The sequence below is a fragment of the Panthera pardus genome, unplaced genomic scaffold, assembly GCF_024362965.1.
Source record: "Panthera pardus isolate Hobbes unplaced genomic scaffold, ASM2436296v1 HiC_scaffold_5, whole genome shotgun sequence".
In the NCBI taxonomy this organism is placed as follows: Eukaryota; Metazoa; Chordata; class Mammalia; order Carnivora; family Felidae; genus Panthera; species Panthera pardus.
Genome location: NW_026526980.1, coordinates 6,254,571 through 6,279,804, shown reverse-complemented (window position 1 = coordinate 6,279,804; position 25,234 = coordinate 6,254,571). Strand labels below are relative to the sequence as shown.

General features: G+C 47.4%; 1 protein-coding gene across 2 annotated transcripts in view; it reads left to right on the top strand.

The window, feature by feature from the left end:
- Nucleotides 1-3,567: 3,567 nt before the first annotated feature.
- CPPED1 (calcineurin like phosphoesterase domain containing 1) overlaps nucleotides 3,568-25,234 on the top strand; it is a 104,040-nt gene continuing 82,373 nt past the window's right edge. The window contains exons 1-2 of one of the 2 annotated variants that reach the window (XM_019468622.2): nucleotides 3,568-3,776; nucleotides 21,944-22,162. In XM_019468622.2, coding sequence (XP_019324167.1) covers nucleotides 3,707-3,776; nucleotides 21,944-22,162 — 289 coding nt within the window. In that variant the 5' untranslated portion in view covers nucleotides 3,568-3,706. The remainder of the gene's footprint in view (nucleotides 3,777-21,943; nucleotides 22,163-25,234) is intronic. The other variant, XM_019468621.2, reaches the window with a different exon arrangement.

The window sequence follows — 25,234 nt, the reverse complement described above, 5'->3', positions numbered from 1 at the left end:
TAGCTGACATGCTCTCCCTCCCCTCACTCCCACCCCTCACTTGTGCATGGGGAATCCAGTGCATTCTCTACTGGCGCTTAAAAACAATTAGCCACTCCACCTTTATCAGGGCAATAGGTGAGTCCAGATCTCATCTGAAGAGAATTATGCTCTTAATCCTCAGGCAGGTGGTTTGAGTGACATTGATACGACTCCTTCTCCATAAGGATGGCCCTTATGCCTTCAGTCATTCTAAACCTGCCATTTATCTTCTGACTTTCAGAAAGGAATACATATTCCCACTGGCACTGCAACGATGCAAAGGGATGTTTCCTGGGGGCTTCTGAGAAAAAGAGATTTTTCTTCTCCCTAGATGTGTCTTATGAGAGTGTGGTCTGGAACTGTTGTAACCATTATGCTCCTGTGAAGGGGGAGCCTGGAACTTTCAAGGGATGGGAAAGAGTTCTCTGCATGGGGACTGCAGATAAAGCCAAAATTACAAAAGGCAGAGAGGGTAAGTGGAGAGAAGTTGGATTCTTATAACAGCATATGAGCAGCTTGATCAAACCTCATCTGAAGCTGCTGTAGGGTTTTTATTTATATATGCCAGTGGATTTCTTTTCTGATTAAGCCAATTTGAACTGATTTTTGGTTATTTGCTAAGACATGGTACCTGACTGATATAAGAGGTGACTCCTGAATGCCCAGTCCTCAAAGAGAATTTCAACTAGAACAGAATGAGTTGAAGGGTAGTCTAACAACAACAATAAAAATATCGACTCAGAAAAAGAATGTATGAAGCACCTAGTATGTTCCAGAAACTGCCCAGAGCTGCATTGACTTCTCACAAATGCATATGAGGTTGGTGCTATGATTATAATTTTAAATGCAGATGCTGAAGCTCAGAAGCATCACATGACTTGCTCAAGGTTGCAGAGCCAGGAAGTGGGCTGGACAGGTTCGGCAGAATAAGTCCTGCTGCTCAGGAATATGCTCTTCTCTTGCTGCCTCTCTGCCTCCTCTCACCTGCCAGGCAGACAGCTGAACAGAGGAGGGTATGAGCTGGAGGAGCATGGTCAGAAGAGATAGAACCCCTGGCCAGTATAGTGATTAGGAGAGGACTGGGCAGGCAATGAGCTAAGAGGCTACTGGGACTCAGCGGTGGGCAGGTTTACTTGTAACCATTATTATTATTTTTTTAATGTTTATTTATTTTTGAGAGACAGAGCACGAGCAGGGGAGGAGCAGAGAGAGAGGAAGACACGGAATCAAAAGCAGCTTCCAGGCTCCACGCTGTCAGCACAGGGCCCGACGCGGGGCTCAAACTCACAGACCATGAGATCATGACTTGAGCTGAAGTCAGAAGCTTAACCCACTGAGCCACCCGGGTGACCCTAGTTGTAGCCATTACCCTTATCTGGCGTGACGATGTAGTTCTGAGGTCACTCATCACTACCAACAGAGCTACGCCCAACCACTGCCCAGGTTCAAGTCAGGGTTATGTTGCCAAGATATTTATAATCCATTTATTCATGCAGCCGCCATCAGAGTGTCTATGCCTCAAGAACACCCCCACTTGGTGAGCTAGACTGTCAAGGTAGCCACCCTGGTGGACCTTAACAGTCGAGCTGGGGAAGACGTCAGGGAACAAATAATTACACCTGAAACAAATCATTATATTGGCAACTAATGATCATGCGTGGTGACAGCACCCACTATGACAAGGGCTAGGAGAGACAATAACGGAGGGTACTAAAAAGAACGAGGGAGACCTGGTTTAGATAGGAAGAGTGTGTGCATGCATGGGGGTAAGGCTTCTTCTTGGAAGTGTGATTTAAGCAGAGGCCTTGATGTTTAAATGGACGCATGCCTTCTAAGCAGAAGGAATTGCATGTGCCAAAAAAGGAACTGGTTTTGCATGTGTAAGGAACTGAAACAGGACCCTTAGTGGATGAGGGGTAGGCAAGGGCTGGAACTTGCAGGGCCTTGAGGCCACCACTGGGACTTTTAATTTGCATCTAGTCATAAGCTCTTGCATGCTTCCTGAAAATCCTCCGCTGGGCCAGACTGTATGCAGGCAGTAGAGACATGGCGATTAATAATAATGATTATGATAATGCCTAACATACATCGAGTACTTACCATTTGCTATTAAAACTTTTGTCTGAGATTGGAGGAAAAGTTGTCCCGGTCAGTTTTGTGACCCAAAGAGTGCTTCAGATGTAGGCAGCTAGTTAAAAGAATTTCCCAAACTTGGCAAATGAAAAGAACTCCTTAGGTGATATGATATGTTGGGGTCCAGGAGTGAACAGTCAATAAAGAATTCTTGAGACATCTTTGGTGCAAAAAAGGAGGTTTTATTAAAGCACCGGGACAGGACTCATGCGCAGAAAGAGCAGCACTGGGGTTGTGAGGGGTGACTGTTAATATACTTTCAAGTTGGAAGGGGTTTAGGGATAGCCTGAGTCTCTAAGTAATTTGGCAGAAAGGCTTCCAGGACCTTGAGTGGCTAGCTGCTGTTAAGATAACGGCATTTACTACTGTCTAGTGAAACCTTAGTCATGAGACCCTTCACATGTATGTCAGTGGGTCATATGCTTGGAGGATGATTGCTAACATGTATCTTGCGGGGGATGGGGGGGGTGGGTAGGGATAAAGGAAGGTCACTCTGCCTGTCCCAAGGACTTGTCAATGGGCTGCAAGTTGCAGGGAGATTTAAGTTTTTTCTCCATTTCTTTTGCCTTTGTTCTCCACACTGTCAGGGAGTTAAAAACCCTTCTCTTAGAGATTTGGATTCAGTAGGTGGAAATTCTCCTGGAATGTGTTTACAGCAACTTCCACAAACACTGGCTTAAAGTATTTAGTGCAAAGGCCTTTTCTTTTTGTTTTGTTTTTTGTTTTTGCCGGACGGATCCTATTTTGAATCGGAGGCAGCTCCACTACTTTTCCAGATGTGTCACCTTGTGCCAACTGTTCCACCTCTCTGAGCATCAGTTTCCTCTTCCAACAAACGCAGCTAAAGGCAGCACCATCCCCTGGCGCTGGTGCTCAGATTAAACGAGCGATGATGACATTCACAGGATGATAGTGAAGACGACATGGAACCTGGAATGTCCTCATGATCAGGTGTCCTAGATCACAGTTCGTGGCTTGAAGGACTGTCCTGAGACGGGGCCCACCTCCTCCGGCCTCAAGCTAGAGTTGCGGGATAAAATACAGGAGCACAGATAACTGGAATTTCAGATAAACCACGAAAAAATGTGAGTGTAAGTATCTCCCAAATATTGCATGGGATATACTTATACTGAACAATCATTCGTTGTTTGCCCGAAATCCCAACTAACTGGACGCCCTGTACTTTTATTTGAGAAACGAGCAATGTTTACAGAAAGGAAGGACCCCCTTCCCCTCTCCCACTCCCCGCCCCACTGCCTCCTGCCAGAGCCCGGGAGCACCCCCTCTGCGCATGCACGCAGGCCTCAGTCTAGGCGCCCCACTCGCCAGGCGCCCCAGTCGATCCCAGAGGGGCCGCTCACGCTTCCGCCCCGCTCAGGCAGCACTAGCGGCGCCCCGAGCGGCGGAGCCCAGCGCAACCGCCCTCCCGCCCCGCACTGAGCAAAGGGCGCCGCCCCCAGCGGGGCACCACGGGCCCGGTGGTTGGGCTGTGCCGCGCGGTGCCGCTGCCTCCCACCCTGGGTACTCAGGGGAAGCCGGAAACTCGCTCGCCATGTCGGCTGCGGAGGCGGGGGGTGTTTTCCGCAGAGCCCGGGGCAGGACCCTGGACGCGTTTCCCTCAGGTACTGCCGGCCTTTCGCCCAGGGAGGGGATGACTTCAAGGCTGCGGAACCTTGCGTCGGGGGAACCGTCGGTTTGGGCGCGCGCGCCTCCAGCCGGACCGCTTCGGGGGCTGCACCCGGAGGCTGGGGACCGCAGTAGCGGCCTCACCGCCCGCCCTCGGGGCTTCGAGGGGCGCTGTTGAGAGACGGGGTGTCCGGGCGCTGGGGCCTCCGCTGGCCTTGACCTGACTTCCCTGAGAGAGGAGGAGATGGAGTAAAGCGGCAAAGCGTGCTTCACAGGAGCGGGGGGGTTTCAGTCCTGCCTCGCCCACGTTACTCCGCAAGCCTTGGCCTCAGTTTCCCCACCTGCAAGCCGGGAATCGTAACCGTGATCTTACGTGTGGCGCTCATAGGCGCCCGGTGCGTGTCAGATGCGGTTATTTTCATTGTGGTGGTTCGCCACGGTGCATTTTATACTCCACAATCCCGGTTTCTTCCTGCAATAGGGGTCATCCACCAGATTGTGTATTGCGCCCGCCCATTGCAAAGCGGGAGTGCAGCCCGGCGACGTGTCAAATTAAGTGCTTGGAGTTTGGATTTAGATAATCAGCCTCGCTGTAAAAATGGATTACGAAAAACAAACTTTTTTGGGGAAGCGCTAATAAGTTGAAAGTATTTTTATAACTCAGTGCCCGACACAGCCTAGGTGCTAAGTGAATGTGAGCCCTGGAGGCATAAGGCGAGAGGGAGGTTTGTTCCTGGTGTCTTGGTCCTCTCTGGCTTTTTGCGGCCACGCAGTCAAGAATCCCTCCCACGGCACTCACCAGTTTTGTAACCCCGGGGACGTCACCCCAGATGCCCTGCATGATTTAGCCTGTGCTCCCCTTCCTTGATTCGTGCTTGTCGTGTGGCCTTTTGCCCGCTTCTCCTGCCTCACTCGTTTTCTTGAAGGCCTTTCTGTCCTCCGCTCCCATAGCTGATGAATAGCCAGGCCGCTGGGCCTGGTCTGTTCTCAGCCTTCAGACCCTGTTTTAAAATTCAGTCACTTCCTCTAGTCAGATTTTTTCCCCTGGCCACCCTACGTAAAGTAGGTTCCTGCTGAAGTTCTCTGTCCTAAGACCTTGTTCTTTTCTTTCTTTGCAGCTCTTGGTGGGGAGTGGCAAGGTTCTGGAAGGGTGTGTGGGGCCAGAGATAGAAGTTTGGTGGATTTGGGGAAAATACAATCTGCTATAGTGCCCATTCTCTAAATATTTTAATATACCTTTTTTCGCCCAGCTTGAGGGTTTTGAGACTTACCTGTTTTGATAGAAGTAGCTCCAGTTCACTCGTTTTCTTCCTGGGCAGTATTCCAATGGGTATATTGCCTATTTTATCCATTCTGCTGCTGGGCATATTGTGGAGTGTCTTCCCTGAGGCAGGGGTGTGTTCTCTGCAGAAGGATGAGTATGGGACGGCAGGGCCACAAAGGGAGGAAAAGACCGCTGTGTATCACGGGTAGAACAAGTCTGAAAGTTTGTGGCTTGGCCGGGTGGGGAAAGGGAAGGGTGGGGGTGGGGATGCGGTGGTCTGTGAGGCTGGAGGATGGGTGGTGAGTAATTGAGGAGTTTTGTCTTTACCTAACAACGCATCAACGAGGTTTCAGCTGCATGTGTTTCAGAAACAAGCACACGTGATCAGATTTCCATTTTGGAAAGAAGGGTCTGAAAAGAATTTGTGTTTGTGAGGAACTTGGGGCGCAATCTGATTGCAAGCTGGAGCCCAAGAACTCGTCTCGCAGCAGCATTTCCATAGCAGCACGTTGTTCACTTTGGATTTATTGTGGTAGCTGGAGGTGCATGTGATGGGGGTGGATTTCTGACGGAGATTGTGGGGATACTCAGATGTCAAAGCTGACTGACCCACCGGTGCTGCCATAGTGGGTACGGAGAACAAGAGAGTCGTTGACCTGGACAAGAATGGGGAGGTGAGGAGAGAAAGCCTTAGAAGAGAAAATGACAGGATACTTACCTTGCTGAGGTAGGAAGAAGGAGAATGACCCTGGGCTTCCCTGAGCACCAGTGGGCATGCTCATTGTGGGCCATTTAGCGCAGGGCTTTCAGAGGCCTGGCCTTAGAGGGTTGGGCTTGGAACGCCCAGTCTTGTGGGTTCACTTCACTGGGTGCTGGACCCCTAGTCCACCCCCAAGGTGCCTCCATTGCTTTTACTGAGTTTTCCTCGAGTCCTCATTTCCTGCTAGCCTTGCTAGCAACTTCGAGAGATGCTTTTCGTGGGTCCCGTGCCGTTCCAGACTCTGTGGGAATATAGAGCCTCAAGCTGGTAGGGTTGCTCCAGAGGCAGGCCGGGAAGAGAAAGGGAAGGAACTGGCTTTTCCCGGTCTCTTGCCAAAATATACCGTCCCTGTGAAAGAAGTTTGGTTAACTCGAGCCACGCTGCCTGAAATCGCAGCCCTGATCACCCTCATACTCGCTCCTCGAAGTCCCCTCCAGCATTAGCTAAACAGTTTATTTCTCTAGTGGAACTTGGCAGGTAAGTGGAAGAGTGCCGGCTGAGTCCATTCAGGCTGTCATAACAAAGCCCGTAGACTAGGCGGCTGGTCAACAACAGACACTTACTCCCCACGGTTCTGGAGGCTGGAAGTCCAGAGATCAGAATCCGAGTGTGGGGGGCCAACCACCCGGTTCCTAGACCGTCTTCTTGTGCCCTCACATGGTGGAAGTGGGGAAGGAGCACTCCGGGGTCTCTTTCAGAAGGCATTCATCTCATCGCGGTGACCTCCTGGCTCCCTAAGGTGACCACCTGTGGCTCCCCACCTCCGCGTATCGTCCCATTGGGGTTTAGGATTCAAGATAAGAATCAGGGGGAACCACAGACGAACATGACGTCTGTGGTAAGCACCTTAAGACCATTTCCTCCCTGGTGGTTTCTGTGAGTGGCGGCATTCGTGATCTGCTAGGCTCGGTCGACAGATGTTCGTAAAAAGTAAATTGTACATGTCTCGTTGCAGAAGGTTCCCATTCCTCAGGCACGTTCACGTATTCATCTTGATTAGGCAAATTGATAATTATATTTCCTTGACACATCCTAATTAAGACTACTATCTCCTAGCAAATAATTGTTTTTCTGAGAAATTTACGACATCTGTGTTGAAAAAAATTCTAAAAGTGAGAACTGTCAAGATAAAATGGGTTTACAAATTACCTATATCTATTTGTTTTCAGGTCCTAAAGTGTTTTTTCTTTTTTTCCCCAGTTCATTTTACCACCACAATATGTTCCCTCTTAGAGAATAGGGCTGTTTGGTGGTTTTCTTAGAAAGATCATGTCCCTACATATTTTACACTTGTAGCTGTTTCAGAGGAGCCGACCGTATTCACTAATCCTGAATATTTCTCGGTCCCTTTCTCACGGGGCAGAAAATAAATGGAATCTCCCAAAAAATAACGTACCCCATGCCTTGCAGATCTCACCTAAGAACTCCTCTCTGGACAACATGTTTATCTAGGTCTCAATGGGGCTGAAAATATTGTGGTTTGAAAAATTCTAACATCAATGAAGAACCTGAAATAAATGCTTTTAACGATGTCACACAGTTAGGCCAAACCAGTTATCTCTTATTTGAGAAGGACTCCTGTGACTAAAAGAAGAATTTTGATTATCCCCTCCTCGATATTATCATCAGTCAAAATTAGTTTATAAAATGTTCACACCATGACACTTCCAAGAGATAAATGAACTTTTATTTTTGAGTGCCTTCCTATTTTTTGTAATAACTTTATTGAGGTACCATAACATTCGCTCATTTTAAGTTCACAGTTTAGTGGTTTTTAATAAATCTGTAGAGTGGTATGGTGTCAGGAGTTTAGTATCTACCCCCAAAAAAACTTTTTGGCCGTTTGCAGTCTTTTCCTATTTCCACTTGGTGCACCGGAAACTACTAATTTACCTCCATCGCTTTGCCTTTTCTGGACATTTCATATAAATGGCATCATAAAATCTGTGGTCTTTTGTGACTGGCTTCTTTCCCTTAGCATAATTTTTTCAAGCGTATCAGTACTTTGTTCCTTTTTACTGAATGGTATTCCGTTGTATGGAGAAACCACATCATGTTTATCCATTCACCCATTGATGAGCATTTGGACACTGACTGACATTCCCCAGTTTGGCCGCTGGCTGTTATAAATACAGCTGATATGAACATCCACATACAAATCTTTGTATGGACATAGATTTCATTTCTCTTGGGTAGATACTGAAGATTGGAATTGCTGGGTCATATAAGTAACTACGTTTGACATTTTGAGGAACTTCCAAACTGTTTTACAAAGCACCTGCACCATTTTGCATTGCCACCGCTAAGGTATATGGGTTCATATTCTCCATATCCTTGCCAGCACTTGTCATCATCTGTGTTTTTGATTGTCACCAACCATATGGGTATGAATTGGTATTTCATTGTGATGTTGGTTTGCATTTTCCTAATGGCTAATGATGTTGAGCATTTCACATGCTGACTGGCCACAGTCTTTCTTTGAAGAAATATCTTTTCAGATCCTTTGCCCTATTTCCCACGCCCCCCATCCCGCCCTTTGGCCCAGTTTTAATTGGGTTGTGTTTTTATTGAGTTGTAAGCATTCTTTATATATACTGAATACAGACCCCTTACCCAGTCCATGATTTGCAAATATTTTCTCCCATTCTGTGGATCCTCCTTTCACTTGCTTTATGATATCCTGTGCAGCACCAGAATTTTTAATTTTGATGAAGTCCAAATTATCAACTCTTTTGTTATCACTTGTGTTTTTGATGTCCTAAGAAACCTTTGCCTAAGCCCAAATCATGAAGATTTACTTCTGTGTTTTCTCTAAGAGTATTCTAGTTAAAGCTTGTACATTGATGTCTGGGTTCATACTGAATTAATTTTTATGTATGGTGTGGGGAAGTGTCTAATTATTAGAAAATTTCCTTTTATTTTTTTCTTACTACAGTAGAAACCTCATAATTGGTCAATGAAAAGAAAAAAATAGCTAAACAGGGGAATTAAAAAAATTATACATTCTTTTAACGTTTCCTTTTAATGTAAACTATAAATGTACATCCATTTACCATTCTTTTGAGGTCGGGCCAAGGACTTGTCTTGGAGTATGGGTTTACAGATGGGCCTGCCATGGAGCCTTTCTTGCATAAACAACACCCATAATGAATCTTTTCCAGTTTGGGTTTTTTCCAGTGGAGTAGTCAGTTAAAAATCACTTGGAAAGAAAGCACTCTGAGTGAAGAATTCTTCTAGGTTTATACTTTCTTTTCCCTCTAATCTTTTAGACTTCTCTGCACAACACCTAATTGAATAGTGCTTTATTTTCACCAGCTTGCCTTTTACTGGGGTCTTCCCAAAGCATCTGTCCTAGCTTTATTAGAAACAACCCTTTTTACGATTCATACTTCTCTGGTTTACATGTTTAGTTGAGTGACTTAAAAATAAGCATTAGCATGAACGGACGGGTTTGGGGACAAGCGCCTGATGGACACATGGAGCCGGCTTCTTCAGGGACATTGGTTGACAGTCCACGCCTTTGCAGAGGGCATGCAGAGTGTTGGTAAATCTGGAGGTTTGTTAAGAGAGCGTCTGTTTCCCAGAGAGGACTAACTGGCAGCTTTTTATATTTGTGAAGCATATGATTTTTAACTTTGCCAAGCCCTGCAATTAGTTACAGGCAATAGCATGGGGTCCTGGCATCCGGAGCCTCCAGGAGCCCGAGAACTGCTATTAGCTGCTCTTAGAACCCGGTCGGATATGCAGCCAGCCAATCAGGAAATACCGGTTGAGTGAAAGAATGCCCAAAGCCTCTGAGTACTCTTGTTTAAAAGAACAAGAACAACAACAACAAAAACCTAGTCACACTAATGTTGTAGGTTCTCGTTTGTAAAACGAAGGCAGAGTGTTGGCCAGAACTGTCTAAGATGCAGCTGTGATGATATGTGCATTGGCTTCGTTTGCATGAGGGCGGGCGCTGAGACGCTTTGGTGATTTCAGGTCCTAAACTAGGAGGTGGGAGGTCCGAGAAGGGAACACAGCTCTTCTGGCTGCTGGCCCTTTGGCCTTGCCCCCAGAACATACTAGAATAGGCCACAACTGTCCGTCTCCTGCCCAGTCTGCTCCTTCTGCAGTCTTCCCCCAAGTCCCCTGCAGTCAGAAGCCTAGGCGTCATTGCTGACCTCTCCTTCTCCCCTTCTCTTCAAAGCCCTGCCCCTGCAACCTGCAGAGCTCACCTTGGTTTTGTTCATCCGTTCCCTTCCCAGCTCCCAGCACTGTGACCCCCAGCCACCCACATCTCTCCCCGGACGCCTCCAGCAGCCTTCTGCCTCCCCTCGTGCCCCAATAGTCCATTCCCTGTACAGCATTCGGAGCCATCTCTTTGAAACAAAAATTGGGCCCATCATCCCTTGACATGACTTTTCCCTGTCCCTCTCTTCCTCTCTCTCCCGCCTCTTGTTCGTCATGTACCATTTTTTGTTTTTTTAATGTTTATTTTTGAGAGAGAGAAAGAGAGACAGAGCATGAGTCGGTGAGGGGCAGGGAGAGAGGGAGACACAGAATTGGAAGCAGGCTCCAGGCTCCGAGTTGCCAGCCCAGGACCCACCGTGGGGCTCGAACTCATGAACTGTGAGACCATGACCTGAGCCAAAGTCGGACACTCAACTGACTGAGCCACCCAGGTGCCCCTCTTCATGTACCATTTTAAAAGAAACCCGTGCTGATCCTACCATTTTCAGTTAGGGCCCTGTTACTCCCCTTCCCTCATTCTTTTCCTTTACCACACTTATTACAACTTAATAGTTGTGTATTTATTCCTGTGACTTTCATGTCTTTTCATGCCTCTAGATGATAATTCCCGGAGGGCGGGAGGCCCAGACCTAGGATAGTGTTAGGAGTGGTGGCCACTTACTGGCCGTTTGTTATATAAATAAATGAGTAAATATGAACGAATACACTATCGCTTTGATCACGTTCCTGTGTCTGCCTAACCCATTGCTTCCAGCATGTATCCTCTGGACAAAGTAGAAACCAAAGAACCAAATCAAGAGGATCCCTTGCAAACCACCCTACGTGGCCCTGAGGTTTGTGTGCTGCTCAAAAGTGTCTGTTAAAGGAGGTTCTTGTTACCGGTGGGCGCCCTCTCGGGGCTGCGTCTGCCCTGAGGAAGGCTTGCCTTCTGCATCCAGAGCCTCTGTTTGCCCAGCCTTGTGCCCGCAGGGCACTTCGGCCCAGAGACAGCGCCTTCTGCCACTTCTCCCCGAAGCACCACCCGGGCCAGCGGCCGCCTGCCCGCTTGGCAGGGGAACATGGGTGATGGTAGGAAGCAAGTCCTAGCAAACACCCACCCCCAAAAGGCAAACTCCAAATGGGGTTCTGCTTTGGAAAAGGGGGGAGGTTCGGGAAATGCCTTTCCCCCCTTTAACCGTTGGCCGGAACAGTATCGGCCAAAGCCAGTGATGCCGAAAGCCACCTGGCCAAGGAGTCCTGGCCTGTCTGCCTTTTTACTTCTCTGAAGGGTTGCAGATAAAGATTTTGCCAGGTCCTTTATCCCCAAATGGCAAATGTGGCAGCCAAGCTATGACTCAGAAGCTTTTGTGTGTCTCACAAAGTACCTTTGAATGCATTTAGGCAAAGCAAAGAGAGGTTGGATAAATTCACCTTGCTGCTTAGGAAAAGTCATATGGAGACTCTGAGGATGTGGCTGTCACAGTTAATTATTTGGGGGAAGAGGGAGCCCCGAAGGGCACCATTATTTTTAATAGCTTCGCATACCATACGGTTCACCCTTCTACAGTGTACAATCCAATGGCTCTTAGTCTGTTCAAAAGAGTTGTGTAACCATCGCCACAGTCGATTTTGGAACATTTTTATCACCCCAGAAAGAAACCCCACACCCCTTAGCTCTCACCCTAACCCCCCACTCCAGCCCCGGACAACCACTGAGGGATGACGCTATTAAATGGGGTGTAAGTCCTGGCAGGCTTCCAGTTGGGACATTTGGGTTGCTAAGCCAGAAAGAGTCCCGAGGTGGTAAAGATTGCTTTTCTCCTATTGTGTTGTTGTTGTTGTTGTTGTTGTTTGTAACCGCTGAAATAAGATTAATCCTCAGAGAAGATGAGGGGTGTTGCTGAAGACATTTAGGTTGTGATTCACTGTGCAGATGGCTACCATGAGAAACTGTAAAAATTGCATTTCGTTGGCATTTGCTCTTTAGCCAGAAAGCCTCCAGACAGCTGTAAAGCTGCCCATCTTTGCTGTTTTATAACCAAAGCAGTATCTCCAGTATGTGGAGGACAGGATGTTAAGACCAAAGCATGTAATTGTGTGTGTGTGTGTGTGTGTGTGTGTATCTGTATCATCAGATATTTTCTGTGCCCCACTATGTGCTGTGGGGTGTAAAGGGATGGGTAGGATTTTGTTGGTTTTGTCTCCACTAAGACAAGGGTAGGAGTTACCAAGAATAACAGTCGTGATAACACAAGCTCACCGCTGACTGCTTACTGTGTGCCTAGCGCAAATGCTTTACATGTATTATAACTCCCTGATTCTTCATAACAGCCCTTTTGAGGTAGGAGTGGTATTCTTACTTTACGGGTGAGGAAACCAAGGCCCTGAGAGGTTAAGAACTTGCATCGTGCGACATGGGTGGTAGAGGGTGGAAAAGAGGTTTGAGCCTGGCACACAGGCCTCCGAGTCTAGGCTATGCTGGCACCAGGTGAGGGCTTTGGGAGGTGGAGGCCCGAGTGGCACCTAGGCTTTACGCCCTTGCCCATGCCCACATGTCTTGGTGTGATCGGTCCCCTGCCCTCCGTTCACATCTGCCCCTGGTGTCAGGGCCTGTCCTTGCCTGGGGTGTGTGCCTAGAGCTACCCTGCGTCTGGCTCTGGTCGTCATTCACACCTCAGCTGTCATGTGGCCTCACTGCTTCATCCAGCCACAGCCCTCCCACCTAGCAGTCACTCTTCTCCGTGACCGCGCACCTCCCCGCTACTGTGTAAGTTAGTCTTAAGGAATGGGACCTGCGGCTTTGCTCACAGCTGAGTGTCCAGCGACCCGTGTGTCCCCTGTCACGTAGCGGGCGCTAGGACAACCTGCTGAAGGCGGGGGGACGGAAGAGCTGTCCCTGCTTTTGCAGCGGAGGGAGGTAGGCTTTGGTCTGGGCCAGGAGGGGAGGTGGAGTCTTAGCCGGAAAGGTTAGTAGAAGGGGAGCATCGCCCCAGGAGGGAGTGGGACAGTGTGGCGTGTGTTTGAGGAGCAGATGAGGGTCTGTCGGGGGCAGGGGTGGGGGGAGAGAGACCCTGTGGCATGTTTGGTGTCGGGTTTCTGGATGTCCGCGTGTTGGCCTTAAGGCCGGACTACCGATGTAATGTGGGATGTCAAGCAGTGTCCCTGGCCTCCCTCCACCGAATGCCAGATGCCCCCAGGGGATCAAAATCATCCCTGGGTCAGAGCCACCCGTGTAGTGGGAGCAGTGGGCAGTTTGGCTGGGAGACTCTCACACTGTGACCCAAAGTGTCTGAGCCTAAGTGTCTGAGCCAGAATGCACGAGGATCCATCGACCTCTTCATTTATCCCCTCACTGAATGTTTGTTTACTGAGTGCCCCTCACATGCCAGCGACCCAGTGATACATGCTGACAGTATGCTGGGAAGGGAACACGAATGTGGGCCTTTTCTCGTGGGGGTTGGAGCATAGTGACCCTTCAGCAAGGGAGCTTGGTGATCATTGTTAGTGTTTTAGGAAGAGTCGCAGTGGCAGTCAGCGCGGGAAGCACTGCGTAGAGCTGTCCTGGCGGCCCCGGGGGGAGTGGTGGACCCTGACCCAAGGTGCTAGGGCTGCGGAGGTCAAGGACGTGCTGCGGAGCGCTGCAGATGTGGGTGCATCCACCCGGCAGCTGCAAGGGCCCAGTAACACCCCACCGTCTCATCTTTAGATAGGTGGACTGGGGACCATGGTGGCAAACTCGGGGCCATCAGGGTAAGAGGCCAGTCTTGAAGGGAAGGTATGAATTTGCTTGTGGGAGTGCTGTAAGGTGCTGATGCCACGAGCCGGAAGCTTGGACGTATCCAGGAAAGCAGGCATACTACTTTCTACTCACTCTTTTGGCGAGTTCTATGGCTTTCTCGTCAAATGGAGAAATGTGGCCCCTCTGGGCCCAGTTCGTGTATGATACTGAGTCCGAGAAGTTAACAGGAGCCCAGACATCAGACTTTTAAATAGTCTTAGAGTGTAGCGATGTGGTGTCACAATCATCAGACTTCTTAACCAGGATCTCCCAAAAAGCAAACGAGATTTAGAAAATGAGACTTCACTTGATGAAAATTAAGTTGCCTGTGAAGTAACAGGTGTAGCACCTCAGGAGAGCACAGATTGTTACAGTGTTGGGTTATTAATTAACGGCATGACCACCTCGTGTAGGCCTTTTCCTGGTAGGGTGATGAAAATAGTGATTCATTTGCTTTTGGGATGCATTTATTACAGTTAGTCATTGATTAACCGGTAATGGTGAACGGATCAATGCAGTTTCTAATTCTTGGTGTATGTTAAAAAGTCAGCTTTCATTAACAGCTGACAAATATGCCTGAAAGGTATAGTAAAAATGAGGGACAGGGAAACGGAAACGTATTGGCAGAGACAAACCCAAGACGACATTTAGTTCCCGGTGTTAAAAGTGCCAACTGCAAAGAGCATTTGCAGACTGAGTACCTTTCTGGTGGGATACTGGTGTGTAAACAGTCTCAGAGGAAGGATGAGGGGTAAGGCATCGTGTGGGTTTTTAAAGGTCTTTAAGATTCTACGATGTGTGCAGTTGCTTTGCACCCAGTAATGCTTCGAGAAGAGTCCCTGGCTTCTACTGTCTATAGTTTAATACCACCCAAATCCACTGTCTTTTTATTCCTCAGTGTTGAAAGGCGGTTTTCTGTGACAGTCTCTATCAATTAGCAGAAATCAGGAAGTGGTCAAATCTTTTTTTTTTTTTTAATGTTTTTATTTATTTTTGAGACAGAGAGAGACGGAGCGTGAGCAGGGGAGGGGCAGAGAGAGAGGGAGACACAGAATCTGAGGCAGGCTCCAGGGTCTGAGCTGTCAGCACAGAGACCGATGTGGGGCTCAAACTCACAGACTGTGAGATCATGAACTGAGCTGAAGTCAGACGCTTAACCCACTGAGCCACCCAGGCGCCCCCATGGAAGTGGTCAAATCTTGATACTTTGTATACAACGGCTGAAGCACATTACTCCCTAAGGCCAATTTTTCCTTTACGAAGGTGTTTTTAAATTAGTTTATGTTTTTGGGGCGCCTGGGCGGCTTAGTCGGTTAAGTGTCCGACTTCAGCTCAGGTCATGATCTCGCAGTTTGTGCGTTCAAATCCCACGTTGAGCTCTGTGCTGACAGCTCAGAGCCTGGAGCCTGCTTCAGATTCTCTCTCTCCCTCTCTCTCTGCCCCTCCCTGCTTGTGCGCTCTCTCTCTGTCTCTCAAAAATAAGTAAACATTAAAAATATATGTATATATAAAATAAAAATTAATTTAGATTTTTAAAAACTAAATTTTAAAATTAATTTGGTTTAGGCTCTGGTCCTATTTATTATGGTAACTCAGAGCTTGTTTTTTTCTGGCATATTGTTTGGACAGACCTTGGCACTTCTGGCTACATAGGTCTTCTCTATAATCTCACCTGTGTGACCACCTGCCCCGAGGTCAGGGTTCTGTGGCCCTATAGGCCCGGTTCTGCCTCTCAGCCCTCGTTAGAGCTTGATTAAGTTACCTAACCTTGACCTTGCTGAGTCTCCTCATCCGTACCTCTGAGCAAAATGGAAGAGTTACCCTAGATACAGGCCAAGTGTGGACTGAGTGTGGCCCATGGTGAATTCCAGAGCACACACCCCCTTTGATGGGCAACTGCTGCTCCACCCAGCCAGTCAGCATACGCCACTTGGGCCTGCTTTGGCCACATTTCCCAAGAGAATCCAGAAAAACAGGTATCTATAGGAAACTCATGAATTTAAAATGTTGGCGACACATTCAGAATTTTATAACTACTACGTGGGCCAAACAAAACACATGTGCTAGCCAGACCGCATCCAGAGACCCGGGGTTTGTCATCTCTGGAGAAAATCACCAATTAGCATCCCATAGAAGATGGATGTTCCGGGCTCTAGCCTGTACCCTGAATCAGCCCTCTGCTGCTGGCAGGAACTGTGAGCACCACGGCCTACTGGGGAAAAGCCTGCCAGCATCATCTCTGTGTACAGTTTTCTTATTTACCAAGATGTTCCATTCAAAGGAAACTTTTTGGAGATAAAAATGTCTTTATGGAGGTGGACAGCTTGCAGCAGCCCAGGACACATTCCATCTCCTTTTTGGCTCTGTCCTCTCCAAGCCAGCCCCACAGCACTGAGATCCTGGATAATAGAAGCTGCTGCTCATTAAGCGTGTGGTCTTGAACTTGAACCATGACTGAGACTCCTAGCCAGGCCTCAGTATCCCCTGTTGGTTAAATGAGGGGGTTGGTAATTCTGCAAGTCCTTCCCACACTGAAAATTCCCAGTACTTTAGTGGGCAAAGGATGGCTTCTATAAGGTAAGCCTTCAGCCTCCCGGGGATGGACTCCAGTAAATGGGCTCACACAGCTCAGTGCAGGAGGGTCAGATGTAAACGTGTGGTCATGGGAGGCTAGGCCCTGTACAGTATCACCGTCCGTGGCAGACAGACTCTCAGATGGTCCCAATGATCCCCACCTGCTAGTATTCGTGGCCTCTGTGATCCCTGTCCTTGAGTGTGGGCTGGCCTAGCAACTTGATCATAATGAATAGAACACAGCAGAGTGATGGAATATCGCTTCCATCACCAGGTTACATAACTTCCTTTGCTGGCAGACCCTCTCCCTTGCTGGCTTTATGAAACAAGTTTCCATGTTACCAGCTGCCAGCTTGGAGAGGCCCACCTGGCAGGGAACCGAGGGTAGCTTCTGGTCCACAGCCAGCAAGGAATCTAGTCGACAGCCCCATAAGTGCACTTGGAAGCAGATCCTGCCCCGTGTGAGTCTCCCCATGAGACCTCCCTGTTGGCTGACACTATAATTGCAGCTTGTGAGAGACCCTGAGCAGAGGACCCAGCTAAGCCCCGCCTTAGAACCCCAACCCACAGAAACTGAGATAATGAATGTGTGGTTTCAGACTACTACATCTGTGCTCATTTGTTACAATAGCATCAGCTTCTACACCAGCTTTTCGAATTTGTTACACAAATTAACATTGAAAAAATTCACTTTCCCGTGGACATTCTTATTTATATTCAGGTGTTTTAGTTAAATACATACATGTTTTATGATGTATTAAAAGTAAGTACCCTATAGACATTACTAGAAGGTTGTGTCAGATGTTTCTCAAGATTATAGTCTTGTTTGGTACCACCTAGGTCAAGTATGAGGTCTTAGTTTAATCAAGTCACTTTATTCTTTAATGCATTCATTCTACAAATACTCAAAATTTGACCTTGGCCTTATCATACTCCCCAATTAGGGTCCCTGACTGCATTCTTTTATCGATTTTGGAAATTACCTGAGCTGGACACAGACAGGGACCTAAAAATGAATTGCAAAATATGCAAAAACAATAATAATTCCCCCAAGCCATTATTTCAGTAGAGGGAAACAAAAATCACTTTGCACCTGTTTCTGATCAAACACATTTAGGCAGTTCAACCTATTAGTTACAGGTCAGTGCTTCTCAAAGTTGGATTTGTATACAGATCACCTGAAGATTTGTTAAAATGCACTCTGCCTCAGTAGGCAGTAGGCCTGGGATGGGCTTGAGAGGCTGTCTTTCCAGCAGGTTCACAGGTGCTGATGCTGAGGTGTAGGCCCAGCCCTGCCTTTCACGCCCAGTGTGGCATGCTTCATGGAGCTCTCCTGTCATATGCACCTTCTCTCTCTCCCTCAGCCTCCACTTCCGGCACTTGTGCTCCTCTCGGGGCATGGGGGGCTATCAGGCATTTCAGTACATCTGACCTTCTGTGGCTCGAACTGCCAGAACAGTGTTTTCGGGGAGTCTAAAGAGAGAAGCTGGACTGTGCCAGGGCCAGACCTCTGCCCCTCAGGGGATGGTGTGGCAAGCTCTCTCTGGCTCTTGTAGATGTCACCTGATACCTGTGCCCGCCCCTGGGTGTGACTGTAGACTTCGGCCACATCATTTAAGGCAAGTGTTGTTAAGCATTCAGATTCGTAATAAAAACCTGTCCCTGGTGAGGGATGGGGGAGCTATAAATTTATACCTTGTTACATAGTGAGCTGTCATCATTTCAGGTCAGATCTATTTATTTTGTACCTTGTCATCATAAAGTTGAGAGTCTAAGATTTTGCTAAGTAAACAAATAATAATGGAAGATTTGTTCTAATATCTCCAAGGACCTTTGAGATGATGACTGTTTTGTTGTAGGAAACTATATTTGTTAAGACGTTTGCTGTAGAAAACTGTTCATAAATTCTGTTGGTTACAGAATATTGGTTTATGCACCAGCTTTGGGGTGACTATCCCCTCCCTGATCTGGTTCTGATTCATCTGTCCAGTTTAAACAACTCTGCAGTCTGCCTCAGAAACAGGAATGTAGCTAAAAGCATTCAGTGTGAAAAGGTTATTCTTCAAGGAAAATAAATGATTGATGCTAATAATTAACTTTAAAACACAAATGGGAATCTCATTTTTTTTTCATGACCCCAGCCTTCACTTCTTGAAGACAAGTCTTGCTGACTCTGTGTCTTTAATGCCTGATCCCTCAGGATCTATTACTACTTTGTAGCAGATGTCCCTGAAACTTGGCAGCTTGAAACCACAAATTTTCATTGTCCTCTCACAGTTTCCATGTGGAATCGGAGCACTGCCCGGCCGAATGGATCCATCTGCAACAGGGTCTCCCCCAGCGTTCACGCATGGTGTCAGCTGGGGCTGTGGTCTCATCTGACGGCCCGACTAAGGGAGAATCCCTTTTTCCCAGTTCACTCACTTGCTTATTCGCAGGATTCCACTCCTTTGGGTTGTTGCATGGGGGGCCTCTGTTCTCCATGGGCTGTTGCCTCAGTTCCTTACTATGTTGGCTTCTCCATAGGGCGAATCACTGTGTGACCGCCTTTTTCATGCAGGGCGAGGGCTCTGAGAGAGAGCGAGAGAGAATGAGCAAGATGGAAGTCATGGTCTTTTTCTAGCCTACTCCCTCCCTCCCTCCCTCCCTCCCTCTCTCTCCCTCCCTCTCTCTCCCTCCCTCTCTCTCCTCTTCTCTCTCTGCCTCCCTCCCTCTCTCTCCCTCCCTCTGTCTCCCCTTCTCTCTCTGCCTCCCTCCCTCTGTCTCTCCCTCCCTCCCTCTCTCTGTCCCTCCCTCCCTCACTCTCTCCCTCTCTCTCTCTCTTTTTAGCCATTTTTGTTGAGGCATGGTTGACCTGTAAAAAGCTGTATATGTTTAATGTGTACAACAGTCCCCAAGAGTTTGGGGATAAGTACACATCTGTGGAACCATCACTACTATCAAGGTCATAAACATACTCATCTCCTCCCAAAACCTGTATAATCTTTATTATTATTATTATTATTATTACCTTTATTATTATTACCTTTATTACCTTTTATTACCTTTAACCGCTTTATTACCTTTATTATTATTATTATTATTAATTACTTGTGTGTATGCTAAGAGTACTTCACATAGATTCTACCTTTGTAGGAAATTTTAAGTATATAGTACAGTATTATTAGCTGAGGGCATGATGCTGTGCAGTATGTCTACAAAACTTCTTTATCTTGTCGAACTAGAACTTTGTACCCTTTGGCCATCACCTCCCCCATTTCCCCTAACCCTCAGCCCCTGGCGTCCACCATTCTACTCTCTGCTTCTATGAGTTTGTATTAGAAGCCACATATGAGTGAGATCAGACCGTATTTGTCTTTCTTTGGCTGACTTATATCAGCTAGCATAATGCCCTCTAGGTCCATCCATATTATTTCAAGTGGCAGGATTTCCTTCTTTTTTAAGACTGAACAATAGCACATCGTACATATATACCACATTTTATTTATCCGTCCGTCCATTGAGGTACATTTAGATTGTTTCCCTATCTTGGTATCACCTGATCCCTGAAGGGACATCCCATCGCTGTGTTCTGCTTATTAGAACAAAGTCACAGTCGAGGGGATTGCACAGGGACGTGACTGTCACAACGCAGGGATCTTTGGGACCTTCTTGGAGTCTTTCTGCCGCACGTAGTAAGGGCTCAAAAAATACAAGTTCACATCAGCTGTAGTGCCAGATAGCCGTCCTTAGCAATGAGATGCATGCCCCAGGGCTTCATGCAGCCCTTGTTCAGATGGAGTTCAAGTTGGTTGTGACTTGCTCGAGCAGTTAACCACCCGAGCTGTAGGTCCGGAACTCGTGGGGTGACTGTGCACACACAGTTTGTTCTATAAGTAAGTGCGGGCAGTTCGCACGCTTGCGTCTTTAAGTTCCGGTAAAGAAATTGAGGAGGAAGGGTGGCCTAACGCCGGAGGTCTACTCTACGATGACAGCAGGCCAGTGAGGTGGGCTGGAGGGTGGCTGCGGAATTCGGAAAGGTTGGACTGGTGCTTTGCCACTGAGATCTCAGCCCGGGTGTGGCACGTTAGAGAGAGGCCTTCCCTGTGTGCCCAGTTGGAATTAGCCATTGCTTCTCACGCCACCTTCCTAGTCCTGGCATTCTGGCTCCCTTCCCTGCTCACTTCTTTGTCCGTCGTCTTTGTGCGGACTGAGCCCTGGGAGAGCAGGGGGCTCGGCTGTCTGGGTCCAGACGTGTATTGTCGCCACCACGTGTGGGGCCTGGCGAACAGTTGACTCTCGGTGAACGCTTACCGAATAAATGAATGTGCCGAACCCACAGATGTGAACTGGCTCTAAGGAATTTTTTGGAAGTTGTAATATCTTCATGGCTTCCACAGGAAATGCCACTTACTCAGTTCACATGCCAGATACACTAATTTGTTAAAAAGAAGAAAACAGTCTGAAGGTGGTGGGGTCGTTTTGTCCCTGCCATGGATCGCTAGTGGCCGTTAGGCAAGCTGTGGCACGTCTCTGGGCCGCAGCCTCCTCAGAGGATAAAAACAGGGGCTGCAGATTGGGGCTCTTCACGCTGCTCTGCGCTCGGACCCAGCTCAGGCTCAGGAGCTCTGGTTTTCAACACTGGTCTACCGTGTAAGGTTTGGTTCGAAGAAAGGGCGGAAAGGGTGCTGTCACCAGGAAAAAGAAAAGCTGGACACCCACAGGGATTCCATGCCCACTAATGGCCCTTCCTGCTCCGCAAAACCAGGTGCCCAGTGCAGTTCTTTGGTCTGATAAGGGTGGGCACCTGTGGCCCACGAAGCTCGGGATCAGCAGAACCAGCAGGAAGGGCAAGCCTAATCCTTTTGGTGCAGGTGACGTAGCACCCTTTCCAAGAACATGAAGAATCCCCTCTTCCTTCCTTTCTCCCTGCTTCCCCCCCACCCCCCAGCCTCACACCTCGTTTAAGCCCGCATCGTGCTGCCTTTGAAATGTTAGCATCGATTTTTTTTTTCTTTTTTTCTCGTTGACTAACTCATTTCGAGATTTCATTTCTGGCACTGCATCTCCTGCCAGATCGCCAGAGCTTCCAAGCTCCAAGTTTTATAATTAAAATTCTGTCACATCCCCCGAAACAGTGCAAATTGTGCCATTAAGCCTGGCATAAAAGATTTGCAAGCACTTCACCTAGTAATTTAAATATAATACTTCTGGCAGCTTTCAATTTCTGGTATTTTTAATTCTAATTAAAAAACTATTATTGAACGTTAATATCCTCTATACGGCATGCTGTTGTGCCTCTGTGCTCCATCTTGGCCGGCTGGTTTTAAACAAACAGCTTGGCTGGGTGGCTGTTGCTGCCCACGTGGTTTTTCCTGGCCTTTGGGAATCACCAGGTCTCAGGCATAATTAGTATAAATCAAAATCCTCTAGACTATGACAGGAAAATGGTATGTTTGAACAGCAGCTTATTAAAATGACCTACTTAATTTAAGAAAAATATTGTATCCACTTGCATGATAACCTGGATGCTTTCCCTGACAGATTTTATAATATTTCTTCCCTCTCCCTCCCCCGCCCCCTTCGTTTTTACAAGAAAAGGAAAGGGAATGGAAAGGCCCATTCTACTTCATCCAAGGCGCAGACCCACAGTTCGGGCTCATGAAGGCCTGGTCCACCGGGAACTGTGACAGCGGCGGTGATGAGTGGGGGCAGGAGATCCGTCTAACTGAGCAAGCTGTTCAGGCCGTCAACAAGTTGAAGCCCAGACCCAGATTCTTTGTTCTCTGCGGGGACCTCATCCACGCCATGCCAGGTAAGACTTGCACGGGGCCTGGGGCCTCCTCTGCTTCCTCTGGTCCTGAGTGCATTTGGGCAGAGGAACAGATTTCTCTTGAAGAGACGTCTTTATTCGGGAATGGCCCACTCCTTCCCTCCATGGCTATTGGAGGGAGTCTCCTTGAACATCAGAAAATGCACGCTCATTTTATATTTAGAATTTGGCGAGATCGATCGCCGTAATTAGGCAGAGCTACAGTTCTGATGATCTGAGCTTACTATGAAAAATGGAACAGATTCCCATGTGTCACCTTTATTTCCAGGGGACAAACTTGAACTGCTTCCAGATACCATGTCCATAAATGTAACCTTCTTCTCTTGTTTCTCCTCTTCTGACACTTTAATTTCTCCTGTATTTGTTAGTGCTTTTTCATTTGCAAGTGACAGAAATCTAACATAAACTGGATTATTACTATTATTATTATTATTATTATATTTTTTATTAAAACTTTTTTTATGTTTTAATTTTTTTTTTTTGAGAGAGAGCAAGCAGAAGTGGGACAGGGACACAGACAGTGGGAGACACAGAATCCGAAGCAGGCTCCAGGCTCCACGCTGTCAACACAGAGCCCGACATGGGACTCGAACCCACAAACTGTGAGATCGTGACCTGAGCTGAAATCAGAGGCTTAACCGACTGAGCCACCCCGGCAGTGCCCCTATGTTTTTAAACATGTGTGTTCCTTTATGGGACTGTGAAGTCCAGGGGCCTCCCTGGGCTTCAGGTATGGCTGGATCCAGAAGCTTAGAGTTTGTGATCAGGACTTGGTTTCTGTTGCTCAGCCCTGCTTTCCTCTGGGTTGATTTCATTTTTAGGCAGGCTGTCTTTAGGTAGTGGTCCCTGGGAGCTCCTACCAGAAACCATAAGAGAAAGAAAATGCCTCATTCTTGGTGGTCCAATCAAAGTCCCAGACCGGCACTCATCTTTCATCCTGCTCTTCTGGCCCCTTGAAACCAGGGTATGGGCTCATTTCCACTGCAGCAGTGTGGTCTGAAGAGCAGGATGGTTCCGCACAAGAAAAGTGAGATCGAATGTAAGAAACAACAGGTGCCTTCTAGAAGTCTCTTGCGTTTTGTTTCTCCTTCTGATACCTTCTCTCCCAGGCAAGAATAAAGTCCAGTGAGCAAGTACAAGCAGGTGGAACCTCCACCTGCCCATCAGAGAGGTAGCGTGGACTCCCATGTCCACTGTTAGTGGAACAGCGGTCTCTGCTTTTGGAGCAGCAGTGGCTTGAAGACCATTGCAGAAAACACTGCAGTGGCCACACGTTTGCTTTGGCTAATGCCATCTTGTAAACCAGGACTCTGGGTCCTGATGTGATTTCCAGTGCCTTTACAAGCTGAGGCACTCTACAATAGGCTGGGTTGCATTCATTTTTCAAGCTTCCCTTGTCTAGCAGCCAACCTATCGAGAACAATCCCAAAGTAAAGATGTGAGGATGGAAAAAGGGCTGCCCGGAATCACTCTCCCCAAGTCCAGTGAGTGTAATGAGCAGGAGGAACCCTCAGAACTCCCCTCATTCTCTTTTTACACATATTTTATGCAAACTCACGAATGTGGACATGCCCATGTCATTGGATGGAACCCAAGGGCGGTCATCCCCGGAGAATCAGCCTGTCCTGCTATTGGGCTTCTACAGAGGCGGCAAGGTGGGAAAGAAGGAGAGTAAGGCAGTGGATAGAGACCTGAACTAGGGTGGATGCCAGCTCCACACCTGCCACTGATGTGCTGGGTAAACTTGGACCAGTCCCCTTACCTTCTCTGGGCCTCCATTTCTGAGCCCATCAGTGCAATAAGCATTCAAAACCTCGACCTTGTAGGGCTTCACCACATGGGGGCAGGTGCAGGGGGTGGACATCTCAGCAGCTTGGAGCAGAAGCACATTCACACTCGGTCACCCTTGGTGACCACAGGATGCCCCAGTCTCTAAAGGAGTTAGAAATCAGAGTAGGACCCAGAGTCTTGGTTGACAAGGTAAAATCAGGGTAATATGCCAGTTGACCAGATTAATGATGCTTCCCGATGGTCTGATTTGCTGTTAGCTGGGTGCTTTGGCATCATTTGGCCCGTGCGCACTGTAGCATCAGCTAGATCTCTCATTCTGGACCATCCAGTGAGCAAAGTTCTGCTTTTCCTGGACAGTTGAAGGTCAGATTCCAAATCTACTGTTTTTATGTGCAGTGATTTCTTTTCTTTACAAACAGAAATGTTACAGGACTCACTAGAATTATATAGCATGTTTTCGTAGATGTTTACCAACTTGTTCCGAATTACATTAATGTGTTCAGTCATATTTCAAAATAAGATTTAAAATAAAAGCTCTCCGTGCAATCTCATTGCTGCTTCAATGAAATATACTGAGCATAGTAAATTAAAAGATACGGTTTTTATGCTCAACTTTTCCCGTTGGTCGGAAGACCTTGTAAACGTGAACTGGCAATCTTTTGAGCACATATTTTATATGCAGTGTGACCCGAGCAGAATTTGTATCTGTTCTGAAGAGTTGGACTGTTTTGGATGCTTGTAACTGAGCCAGTGGAGGGACTGTAACTGTTTTGAATATTGTGGTCTGAGATTAAGCGGAACGTTTTAAAGCTAGTTACCATTTTTTAATATGCAATTAGTGGCTTCCTCCTCATTTAGCTCATATGCAGGGGCAGACACTAGAAAAGTAATTATTTGCTTTGACTGCTTAGCACATTGTTAATTATCAGATGCATATATTAATAGGCAAATAAAATCAGAAAGCATACTTTTAATTCTACCATAAATAATATCTTGGGCCAAGTAGTTTTAAGTTCAAACTGGAGCAAAAGAACTTTATGAATAATGCTTGTTCTAATGAAAGTCATAATGCACTTTTCCATTATAAATATTCATCATGGGGCATCTGAGTGGCTCAGTCGGTTAAGCGTCAGACTTCTGCTCAGGTCATGATCTCACAGTTCATGGGTTCGAACCCTGCATCGGGCTCTGTGCTGACAGCTCGGAGCCTGGAGCCTGTTTCGGATTCTGTGTCTCCCTCTCTCTCTGCCCCTCCCCCGCTCA